General features: G+C 42.9%; 2 protein-coding genes across 2 annotated transcripts; one reads left to right on the top strand and one right to left on the bottom strand.

The window, feature by feature from the left end:
• Positions 1 to 407: 407 nt before the first annotated feature.
• On the top strand, positions 408 to 5442 carry LOC118365028 (mitochondrial import receptor subunit TOM20 homolog). The gene is made up of 5 exons (XM_035746924.1): positions 408 to 725; positions 1724 to 1770; positions 2348 to 2429; positions 2761 to 2903; positions 4530 to 5442. The coding sequence occupies exons 1-5, from the start codon at positions 602 to 604 to the stop codon at positions 4575 to 4577; spliced, it is 444 nt and encodes a 147-aa protein (XP_035602817.1). The 5' UTR covers positions 408 to 601; the 3' UTR covers positions 4578 to 5442.
• Positions 5438 to 12274, bottom strand: LOC118365026 (RNA-binding protein 34-like). Its single transcript, XM_035746923.2, is given in 11 exon segments — positions 5438 to 7889; positions 7892 to 7924; positions 8124 to 8242; positions 8342 to 8384; positions 8593 to 8656; positions 9003 to 9086; positions 9202 to 9245; positions 11081 to 11140; positions 11305 to 11521; positions 11618 to 11736; positions 12057 to 12274. Coding segments are annotated over 11 exon segments (1224 nt in total). The 5' UTR covers positions 12153 to 12274; the 3' UTR covers positions 5438 to 7544.
• Positions 12275 to 12496: the final 222 nt, after the last annotated feature.

The following is a 12496-nucleotide window of genomic DNA, read 5'->3' as shown; positions in this document are numbered from 1 at the left end:
ATCATTTTCGTAAATGAATTGGTCATAGTGAAAGCAAAATTGTACATGTTGTTTTACTAGTCTAAATGATTGTGCCACACCATGTAGCCTACTGTTCAATATTTCACTTGGCCATTGTTTGCTGCTGTGTAGTCTACCCCAGATTAGTCAAAATACCTATAGTCGCAGCTGAATTGTTTCTATTTTTCTTACTCTGGAGAAAATACGGTTTAATTGTATCAAATGTAATCATTAGCCTGCTGCTTCTTTTTTTTAATGAATTGCTACTGCTCCCTTGTGGCACTTACATTTCAATGCGACCCAATACTACTTATATTGATTTAAAGAAATCCTAACCCCCCCATCTGGGTTCAACATACAACACTTTATATTCAATCAAATGCATACGCTATCGGAGATACCATGTGATTGGGAATTAAATGTGTATTATTTTCGATCAGGCGGTCAATGCGGACACCCTAGCTGTCAAATTAGTCAGCGGTCCTACTGGTCCTTTTTGCTGCGAACTTGCGACTGTGTGAGGTCATGTACCACCTTTGATATAAGCCAAAATTGAAATATTATCTTTGTTAACATAGAAATATCAACCATTTCGGAAGTGATGATGGGCGGTAAATCGAGCACGATAGCCGCCGGTGTTTGCGGGGCTCTGTTCGTTGGCTACTGCATCTACTTCGACAGGAAAAGACGGAGTGACCCCAACTTCAAGAACAGGTTGCGAGAACGTGAGTGTTGTCCACGTCCTTTGCAACCCGCTCCGGTCTCTGTTTTGGAGACCTCAGGTGCAACTAAATGCCCGAGCCAGGCCGAACTCGTTTAACTATTCCCAATTGGCGAAGTATAGAAGCTTGCATGTTTTACGTTAAGGGTTGGTGCACTAGATCTGATTCATTGTCAGCGCACTGCTAACCCCCAAAGTCCTGCACCTAACTCGCGCATAGCAACTCAACTCTGTTCTCTTATAGTTAGTAGAGAAACGCTCAACTCTACCTCCTTTTATCATGTATTAATGTACTTCCTACTCACTCACAACAAGCGTTCTGTTAAGTTGAATTCAGACATGGAAAGCTGCACCTACCCTGATTCATTCATTGATGGTGTGGTTTGAGCTGTTATGTAACCTAAACCAACCATTCTAGGCTACTAGCCATATCAGACATAGAGCTTGCCAAGCAGCCAAAATCCATCTTTCATACTGTAGTCCAGCTACAATTGTAGTCTAGTTAATGTGGGACTGGAATGTGATCTGTATAGGATTTTTGTGACATGCATCCATATGTGTATTCTAATCGGCTAGACTACAATTGTAGCTGGACTACAGTATGAAAGATGGATTTTGGCTGTCAGCTGGCCACAATGCTTTATTCACCTGCTTTACTGCAATTGAATGAGCCATGTTCCTCTGTTAGCCTTTTTTAAATTTTACCTTCCACTCTGGTAGTTAATCACTCTATCAGGAAAAAAAAAGAACTAGGATTGTTTGGCTAGTTGTCACTTGCTATTTAGCAGCTACACTTAAGTATTTCCTGATTCTGACCTGGGTAAACCACTTTATCAAGGGAAGGTGTTTGGATTATTTTGGAGCTTTGTTCAAAGCCGAAGTTGTACTTCAGGGTGTCAATTTAGGATGTTAATGGGACTTCCTTACTGTTGTCTAAGTACAAACAGGAGCAATCCCCAAAGCTATTTATATTAACAGTGATTGTGTTTACCTCTGCCCAAGGGAGGAGAAATCAGGTGGCTGCAAAACAGGGGACAGGACTGTCAAAGGTGAGTAAAATCCCCTCAAGGTACTATTTCTATTCTTCCCCAATGGAACACACGTCTAAAGAAGTCATATCTAGTACACTTCAGATGATACCTTGAGAAAATAATCTCCAATGACCTCAAGTGGAATAAACAGGATATCTTCACTGGCATGTAATGGGTATGACTGATTTGAGGTCTGTAACAGTGGTACCGAATTTCAGTCAACACAACTGTATAGCTCCCCAATGGAAACAGACCTACTCGACTACACTCTTCTCTCCAAAATGTGTTACTTAAGGCCCACATACTTGACTCGTACAAGAATGGTTCTGTGGCGAACAAGCCATTGTTTTCCAATGGAGGAAGTGCAAACCCAGCAAGAACTGCTGTGCTGAGCTAGGGGGTGCGTTAAGAGTTCACTTAAATTGAACTCTTACCCTACACCTGACGAAGCCTCGGCGGATTGCCCCGACTCATGTGAATAGGCATTTTATTCTTCCTGGAGCATAGGCCATCGACAAGAGCTTTTCCACCTGTCTATGTTTGAGTTATTTCTTGACCAATGAAAAGAAAAGTGTGTGTTGTGGAACTCTTGCAGCTCCCAGACCTGAAGGATGCTGAGGCGGTTCAGAAGTTCTTCCTGGAGGAGATTCAGCTGGGAGAGGAGCTGTTGGCTCAAGGTAAACCAGTCTTGCTTACATTGACATCACTTAGGCTGTGTGTGACTCTCTATTCCCCATATAGGTCTGCTAGTGCACTTTTACCAAGCGATGACCCCATATAGTGCACTACTTTTTACCAAGCGATGACTGCATATTCCCCATATAGTGCACTACTTTGGACCAAAGCATTGACATCCTCCCCCACTACTTTCGACCAGTGCAATGACACCTTGTGCCCCATAATGCACTACCTAATTTACTTTTGACCAGAGTAACGACACTGTTCTTCATATAATGTACTGCTCGTTTTGTCAATCTGAACCTCTTTGCGCTTGGTATTCCGGTATAGGAGATTACGAGAACGGCATCGAGCACCTGACCAACGCCATCGCCGTGTGCGGCCAGCCCCAGCAGCTTCTCCAGGTGCTGCAGCAGACTCTCCCTCTGCCAGTCTTCCAGATGCTACTCACCAAACTGCCCACCATCAGCCAGGTACAGTCCTTTTCTCTACTTCAAGGTAATTTAGCAAACACTCCTACCCTGGGCTGCTTACAGTAAGTGCATACAAGCAAGGAAGCTAATGTATCTAAAAATGTAGTCAGAACTGCAATCCTATTCAAAATTGAGCTTGTGTAACAACTCCAACACTAACCATCAGCCAGGTATAGTGCCTCTCATACATTTCAGGGTCAATTGCAGTTGCAGGTTCTGAAAAGTTATGTTGCGCTGTGCTATTAGCAGAACCATTGCCACAATGTGTGCAACACAGTCTGCTACAGATAGTTTTTGACCAAATAACTTTTTAGTGCCTGCATCTGCAGCGGGTATGCTTCTATTCAGAGCAATTTACAGTAAGTGTATTCAAGCAAGAAAGCGGAAACCAACTAGGGCTGGCCGATATGGCCTAAAAATTGTATCTTTATTTCTAAACATTGGTGAGTCACAATATACCTTGATTTTATTTTTAAACATTTCCCTAAGCTTTGTTGCACAGTTAGGTCAATACACCTCATTTCAAACAGTCAGCAATAATCTTAACTGAATTCAGTGCTTGTAAAATTATAACTAAGCTGCATATGATCTTTCCACAACCATAAGACTGACTAATAATTTAATTATTTGATTAATAGTTTAACCTACTTAGATCAATTATATATATATTTTTTTATCTTTCATGTCTGTCTATGAAATTGCATTTATTTATTTTTTACATATTTAACCAGAACCATGCACCATGACCAAGTTCTTGTATCAGGCATAATAGAACATTTAACATGGGTCTCGTAAAATCACTCCAGCACAAACCCACGTGCTAGTGAGTAGCCAGCTAATGTTTATTTCAAGTCTAACCAACTTGAATCTATTTGCTAGCCAACAAGGTAGAACAGTTGAACTTATTTAGATATCGAAATCAAGTGGCCTACCTGGATAAACCAATGCTTATTTCTCAGAATGAATTTACATTTCGCCCAGCCCTAAAACCAGTTGTATTATATGCTAGACAGAAGTACAATCTGATTAAAAAAAAACAAAAAAATGGTCACGTGTTTAACAGATGTTATTGTGGGTGTAGCGAAATGCTTATATAAAAAATACTGCAACGTTGCCTAGGGGATAGAAGCACGGCTGCCCACTATCGGCACCATTTTTTTTTCAAGAATGAGTTTAGGTAACAAACATGTCTGAGACTGAAACACAGCTCATGACTTTGGTGGAGCTGTATGTGCCTCCAGGTACAGATCCAGCATACTGCTTTCACCTATCAAACCTTGTCAAAAATTACAATGGTCTTTCTAACATGATGAAAGGCACCCACCACACTGTTTAACAATCTTCAGTCCTTTCAGGGGCTGTTGTCTCAACCATAGAGTAGGAGTGCTGATTTTAGGGCCAGTTTTTACCTTGAGTAAGAACATGGACAGAGGGGACCTGAGCCTGTATTCATAAAACATCTGAGTAGGAGAAGATGCTTTTTGAATATGGGCCCTGATCCTAGATCAGCACTTCTATTCTGACTCTTTTATGATTATGGTCCGAGATCAACAACGAAGTGGAAACTGGACACATTTAGCATGTTTATGGCTTTAGAATTTGATGTTATTTCCCTCTTCCCTGCAGCGTATTGTGAGCGCACAAGGTAGCTTGAATGAAGAGGACTTAGAATGAGGATCGTCGCTGGAAATTTCCCCTCGGAACCCTCCTATAACGGAGTGCCCCTAGATGCTGATCTTGGGTCAGTTTTGTATTTCCCCCACTAATCGTTAAGGTTAGGATTGGGGAGGGGAAGGTGATCCTAGATCGGTACCTAGGGGAAAGTTAATCCCGGTGCTCCTATAACCAATTTTTTTTAGACAAGTCAGGATAAGAGGTTAACTTTTTTTTTTTTTACTCACTTTTTTGGAGGGTATTGAACATTCTTTCGCTGATGTCCAAATGAAAGAATCATGAACCCGTCCCCCACACGTGTGTTACTATTGGTCGCATCAAATTACCATATCGTGATTTGCTGCAACCAATCAAAAATGCCCATCGGATAGCATTTTTATTGGATTCATACGCAGTTCGAAAAATACATTGTTTTGCTTCTCTTAGTGGTCGGCCTCTGGAAGGTGTAGCAAAGCATTTCTCAGCATTTACAATATCATCCCTGCAACCACTCCCACATTTACACAGCTCTGGGACCATATGTATTAAGCGTCTTGAGTAGGAGTGCTGATCTAGGATCAGGTCCCCCCCCCTGCCCATGCATTCTTATACATTGTGATCTAAAAGGGAAATGGATCCTAAAAAAGCATTCCTACTTGATACATATAGCCCCTGCATTAAAACCTATTTCTACAAACTTCTTAGATCACATGTAGGAACAAGGAAATTGAACGACTGTCTCAATGTTGTTGCTTCATTGTATTTTAAGTTATTGTTTTGATTTCAGTCCGACATGCAGATACTTTAGAAAGTGGTTGAATGTTCTGTTAGGTCATTAAGAGGTTGTTCCTCTTTGTAAGAAATCAAAATAAAAAGGTAAATGACACTTGCTTCTAAAACTTTATTTAGTCTCTCAGATGTTAATGTCCTGAATAGTTAATGAATGTTTTCCCTACCTTTAGGTGGGACCATAGACGTACAGTTGGAAGTTTTTACATACCGTAGCCAAGTACATTTAAACTGTTTTTCACAATTCCTGACATTTTTAATCCTAGTAAAAATTCCCTGTCTTAGTCAGTTAGGATCACCACTTTATTTTAAGAATGTGAAATGTCAAAATAGTCTTATTTCTTTCATAACATTCCCAGTGGGTCAGAAGTTTACATGCACTCAATTAGTATTTAGGAGCATTGCCTTAAACAATTTAAATTTGGGTCAAATGTTAGAGGTAGCTTTTCAACAGGCTTCCCACAATAAGTTGGGTGAATTTTGGCCCATTCCTCCTGACAGAGCTGGTGTAACGGAGTCAGGTTTGTAGGCCTCCTTGCTCGCACATGCCTTTTCAGTTCAGCCCACAAATCTTTTATAGGATTGAGGTCAGAGCTTTGTGATGGCCACTCCAATACCTTGACTTTGTTGTCCTTAAGCCATTTTGCCACAACTTTGGAAGTATGCTTAGGGTCATTGTCCATATGGAAGACCCATTTGCGACCAATATTTAACTGATGTCTTGATGTTGCTTCAAATTATCCACATATTTTTCCTTCCTCATGATGCCATCTATTTTGTGAAGTGCACCAGTCCCTCCTGCAGCAAAGCACCCTCACAACATGATGCTGCCACCCCTGTGCTTCACGGTTGGGATGAGGTTCTTTGGCTTGCAAGCCTCCCACTTTTTCCTCCAAACATAACGATGGTCATTATGGCCAAACAGTTGTATTACACCAGAGGACATTTCTCCAAAAAGTACAATCTTTGTCCCCATGTGCAGTTGGGGACAGTTGGGGCGGCAGCGTAGCCTAGTGGTTAGAGCGTTGGACAGATCCAGCATACTCCAGCATACTTGCGAGTTCAAACCCCCGAGCTGACAAGGTACAAATCTGTCGTTCTGCCCCTGAACAGGCAGTTAACCCACTGTTCCCAGGCCGTCATTGAAAATAAGAATATGTTCTTAACTGACTTGCCTGGTTAAATAAAGGTAAAATAAAAAAATTTAAAAAAAATAGTCTGGCTTTTTTTATGGCGGTTTTGGAGAAGTGCCTTCTTCCTTGCTGAGGGGCCTTTCAGGTTATGTTGATATAGGACATTTACTGTACCTGCTTCCTCCAGCATCTTCAAGGTCCTTTGTTGTTCTGGGATTGATTTGCACTTTTTGCACCAAAGTACGTTCATCTCTAGGAGACCGAACGCGTCTCCTTCCTGAGTGGTATGACGGCTGCGTGGTCCCATGGTGTCTATACTTGCTTACTATTGTTTGTACAGATGAACGTGGTACCTTCAGGTGTTTGGAAATTGCTCCCAAGGATGAACCAGACTTGTGGAGGTCTACAATTTTTTTTGAGGTCTTGGCTGATTTTCTTTTGATTTTCCCATGATGTCAAGGAAAGAGGCACAGAGTTTGAAGGTAGGGCTTGAAATACATCCACAGGTACACTTCCAATTGACTCAAATGATGATCAGAAGCTTCTAAAGCCACACACTTTTCTGGAATTTTCCAAGCTGTTTAAAGGTACAGTCAACTTTAGTGTATGTAAACTTCAGGCCCACTGGAATTGTGATACAGTGAAATAATCTCTAAAAAATTGCTGGAAAAATTACTTGTGTATAAGTGATGTCCTAACCCACTTGCCAAAACTATAGTTTGTTAACAAGAAATGAGTGGAGTGGTTGAAAAATTAGTTAATGACTCCAAACTAAGTTGATGTAAACTTCAACGACTTCAACTGTACATGTTAATATTTACATACATTGGGTGCGATAGCCCCAACCTAAATAAAACAACCGTTTCAACTGGAAATGTGGGTAGGCATGGATGTTAGGTCAGGAACGCTTACACACCATCTCATGATATAGCTCCACTGACATGTTAATTGTACAACACATTATATCTGCTTTAACAATATCAAATTAATTTACATCCAAAGGCACAAAGCACAGACCATCAAATGTGTACGACCTGATTCCTTTTCCTCGGTTTGAGTTTCTTCTTCAGTGCTTTCGCCTTTGCTCTTTTTCTGTTTGGGTCGGCCATCTCACCTTTGAAGGAAGAGGGGCCTGTGGGGGGGCTTTCGTTGCCTCACCTCGACGTTTCTTGACTGGCTTCCCCATCGATTTGATTTGAGGCCCCTTTCCCTGCCGCCTCCCGGAAGACTTGTTTTGGGGACCGCCCTGGCCCGGTCTCTCCTTAAATCCCCCTTTGGTAGGCTCCTTCCCTGCACCCTTAATCTCTCTTTCTTTCCCTCTGGGACCTCTGTGCACCACTTTCTTCTTCTCTTTCTCCTTCTTCACTGACCTCTTCACCCGGACCGACCTCCCGAGGAGTTTTGAGCCGTCTATAGTTTCAAGGCCAGCTGGACGGCATCGATGCTCTACAACAAAAGCGTTAGCTGTTAAGAGATGATGCAGGTACGGATGGAGGGGGTGTAGTTAGAAAATAAACTGTGTGCTGCTGCCGTATGGGACTTGGCCAGCTCAGTAGTGGGAAGACTGCTGAAATGCATACATAACTGCTTCACACACATCTCTGAGCAGGTTGGGTGCGTATGAAATGTGCATTCTTTTTCTCACCTGGAATAAGATGTAGTCGAAGCCCTTGCCCATTCCAGAGTTCTTGTCCCGCACCAGCCGCACCCCCTCCACCTTGCCACACTCCACAAAGTGCTGTCGCAATGGCAATTCGTTTATATCTGCAAGTTCATACAGTATGAGCCAAATAACGTGCATTTTATTGTTTTCCTTTTGACTGAGACGTTCACAGGAAAGTAAACCCTCTTATAGTTACTCACCGAATGGTAGATTGCCAATGAATATTGACCTCTTGTGATCGTGCTGAAAGACAAAACGATTTTATTCAATGTAGCAGCATCCCTGCTCAAACAAGTTTATACAAAAATCAAAGGATTAAGCAAATGTCAATTTATCACCTTAACTGGATCAAACTGCCAGCAAGTGCATTCTATTGCCACCAAGTATACCGATCTTAATGCTAGGCAGGTGCTGTGCTTTTTAAAAATATCAAGTGTCATGGGACACTTACCAATGAACTTTTGGAGACCCTGTCGACCCGGATGTGAAAGTTTTTCTCAATCTCCATGCCGTTCCTGCAAGAATTAAAGTAATACATATTAACCCACAAGGGCCTAAAGATGACACTTGATATGTTAATCTCTCGGACAGACGCAAGTAACACATGGTAACGTAGCATCTGTCAACTGACTGGGATTTGACGACTAATGAGGAACTTTGTTCTGGTACGCAGATTTTGACACTGATCATTTGGACAAATCATGATTTCGCAGGTGCTCACATCTTCGAATTTTTGTAGGGAAATGTAATAGAGCATCTGACGCAAAATTAGGAAGACTTTTAGTTCTGGGTTTACGAGATTATGATAACGTAAAACAGGCATGATTACAATTCAAGTTGAATGCTTGCCAGTTGCTGTACCTTTCCAATGCCTTCTCGGCTCCTTCCTCAGCTTCGAAAACCACGTAGGCATTGATGCTCTGCTTCTTGGGGTGAACCTTGCGTCTTAGAGAAGGAAAGCAACAACAAAAAGTACTCAAATGCATGCGTCATGTTACCACGGATACTCCCATTCAATCGGTGTTAGCATTTCTCATGGTAAAAAGACAGGGAAACTTACTGAATAGCTGCTACTTTGCGTGACATCGATGGATCTTCTCTTACCTGCAAGGAAAATGACACGTTTTAGCTTCACCGATCAGGGTTGAGTCTTCAGAAAGCGTTGTATTATTCAACTTTCATCCATTACTATGAAGCATTCAGGAAGTTCTACCCTAGTGGAAATCAAATTAGATTTGTCACATACAACAGGTGTAGAGCATACAGCGGAATGCTTACTTACAAGCCCTTAAACAATGCAGTTAAGAAAATACCTAAAAAAAGGTAAGAGATAAAAATATCAAAATTAAAGAGCAGCTGTAAATCACAATAGCGGGGCTATATACAGGGGGTACCGGTACAATGTCAAGGTGCGGGGGCACTGTTGTCGAGGTAATATGTACATGTAGGTAGAGTTATTAAAGTGACTTTGCACAGATAACAGAGTAGCAGCACCGTTCCACAGGGGGGAAATGTAATTAGTCCGGGTGGCCATTTGATTAGCTGTTCAGGAGTCTTATGGCTTGGGGGTAGAAGCTATTTTGGCGTCTCTTGGACCTAGACTTGGCACTCCGGTGCCGTGCAGTAGCAGAGAGACTCTATGACTAGGGTGGCTGGAGTCGGACAATTTTTAGCGCCTTCCTCTGACACCGCCTGGTATAGAGGTCCTGGATGGCAGGAAGCTTGGCTCCGGAGATGTACTGGGCCGTACACGCTACCCTCCGTAGTGCCTTGCGGTCAGAGGCCAAGCACTTGCCATACCAGGCAGTGATGCAACCCACCAGGATGCTCTCGATAGTGCAGCTGTAAAACCTTTTGAGGTTCTGAGAACTCGTGCCAAATCTTTTCAGTCTCCTGAGGGGGAATAGGTTTTGTCGTGCCCTCTTCACGACTGTCTTGGTGTGCTTGGACCATGTTTGTTGGTGATGTGGACACCAAGGAACTTGACGTTCTCAACCTGCTCCACTACAGCCCTGTTGATGAGAATGCTCGGTCCTCCTTTTTCTGTAGTCCACAATCAGCTCATTTGTCTTGATCACATTGAGGGAGAGGTTGTGCTTGCACCACACGGTCAGGTCTCTGACCTCTTACCTATAGGCTGTCTCATTCTTGTTGGTGATCAGGCTGTTGTCACTTTTGTCATCCTCAAACTTAATGGTGTTGGGAGTCGTGCCTGGCCGTGCAGTCATGAGTGAACAGGGAGTACAGGAGGGGCCTAAACACGGAACCCTGAGGGGCCCACGTGTTGAGGATCAGCATTGCGGATGTGTTGTTACCTACCCTTACCACCTAGGGGTGGCCCGTCAGGAAGTCCAGGATCCAGTTGCAGAGGGAGGTGTTCAGTCCCAGGGTCCTTAGCTTAGTGATGAGCTTTGTGGGCACTATGGTGTTGAAAGCTGAGATGTAGTCCATGAGCAGCATTCTCACAGATGTTAATTTTGTCCAGGTGTGAGAGGGCAGTGTGGCGTGCAATTGAGATTGCATCATCTGTGAATCTGTTGGTGTGGTATGCAAATTGGAGTGGGTCTAGGGTTTCTGGGATAATGGTGTTGATGTGAGCTATGACCAGCCTTTCAAAGCATTTCATGGCTACGGATGTGAGTGCTACGGGTCGGTAGTCATTTAGGCAGATTACCTTCATGTTCTTGAGCACAGGGACTATGGTGGTCTGCTTGAAACATGTTGGTATTACAGACTTCGACAGGGAGAGGTTGAAAACGTTAGTGAAGCCAGTTGGTCAGCGCATGCTCGGAGTACACATCCTGGTAATCCGTCTGGCCCTGTGGCCTTGTGAAGGTTGACCTGAAAGTCTTACTTACATCATCTAACTCACAAATAAGCACTCACATTGTCTGATGATGGGTATGAGAATAATCTAATACAGTGAATGGAGTACTTACCACTGATCGAAATCGAATGCTTTCAATGGCTCCCTGATCCTTGAAGACGAGCTGTAGTGTCTGAAAAACCAAACACAGAAACAACATAAGGCATATTTGTATTTTCACTTCGATCACCATTTATTTGCTTTCAAATGCTATTTGAACCCAGGTCTGCTTTCAACATACCTAAATGAGATTATGTTCACTGCTTATAACTCAACTAGGACTGGGGCTGCTGTTACCTTCTTTGTGCAGCTGGCAGGAAGGTTGCCGACAAACACTGTTCGTTTCTGCTTTACCCTCTCCTCTGCAATTTGGGCTCCAGTCCTCTGTTTTTTTGTCTGCCTCTCCTCCTCCTCTTTCGCACCCCCTTCTCCCATCTCAATAGCTTTCCTTTTAGTCTTCTTGGGCATCTTTTGGACCTGTTCATCTTCGTCAGCATTTTGTCATGCACTTTCTCTGAAAGCAAGAGGGAGAACATTTATCTATCAATCTTACATCTCTTGCAGCATATTATTTTGCATATCACATTTAGTTTCATTTTTAATCGCTCACCTGTTTTCTAGACTTAGGTCTGCAGCTGATTTGTCCTTTGTGGCTTTCTTTGTTTGTTTCTGGTGGTTCTGCACTTTTGTGACCGCGCCTTCCTTCAACTCCACGCTCCTCGGTTCAGGCTATGAATGGAATACATTTTTTTTTAAACAGAATTTCACTCAGTTGGCAAATACAGAAGATTCTAGCAAGGGTACAACGACTCAGGCCCTCAAGCTCTCTAGTCCTGTTGGTTTTTCCAGGTAATACCTCCCCATCATTTTGGAAAGGAAAGCTAAAATGTGTGTTTCTTAGTGGGGTAGGTAGGAACTCCGTTTCACATTATTTCAGAACCTTTTCTCTACTGAATATGGCCTTGGTTTCCTGGAAAACAAAAAGTCAGCTGGGCTGCAGCGTTAAAAGACCCGAGCTGTGCATCCTTGCCTTGGACTTATGGGCTTACCTTAGGAGCAGGAACAAAGAACAGAGTGTCAACTACTGGCGCAGCTTGGAACAATGCAGATAACGATCCGGAGCTGGATGTAGACTCATTTAACATTTAACATTTAAGTCATTTAGCAGACGCTCTTATCCAGAGCGACTTACAAATTGGTGCATTCACCTTATGACATCCAGTGGAACATCCACTTTACAATAGTGCATCTAAATCTTTTAAGGGGGGTGAGAAGGATTACTTATCCTATCCTAGGTATTCCTTAAAGAGGTGGGGTTTCAGGTGTCTCCGGAAGGTGGTGATTGACTCCGCTGTCCTGGCGTCGTGAGGGAGTGTGTTCCACCATTGGGACTCCTTTGGAAACAAGCTGCCTGATACTGATCCCACTACATAGTCCAAGGACTGTTTGTCCACAGATGGCCCCTCACTAAGGAAAAACGAAAGAGCAT

This window comes from Oncorhynchus keta, chromosome 32 (genome assembly GCF_023373465.1).
Source record: "Oncorhynchus keta strain PuntledgeMale-10-30-2019 chromosome 32, Oket_V2, whole genome shotgun sequence".
NCBI classification, from domain to species: Eukaryota; Metazoa; Chordata; class Actinopteri; order Salmoniformes; family Salmonidae; genus Oncorhynchus; species Oncorhynchus keta.
Note: the sequence above shows the minus strand (reverse complement) of the source record. Positions and strands in the feature narration are given on the sequence as shown.

Bases quoted from the DNA above. Each gene is read 5' to 3' on its own strand.
- LOC118365028 (XM_035746924.1), top strand. From the start codon at position 602: ATGATGGGCGGTAAATCGAGCACGATAGCCGCCGGTGTTTGCGGGGCT. The intron at 2,430-2,760 runs GTAAACCAGTCT...ATTCCGGTATAG, and splicing joins AGAGGAGCTGTTGGCTCAAG to GAGATTACGAGAACGGCATC. The intron at 2,904-4,529 runs GTACAGTCCTTT...TCTTCCCTGCAG, and splicing joins AACTGCCCACCATCAGCCAG to CGTATTGTGAGCGCACAAGG.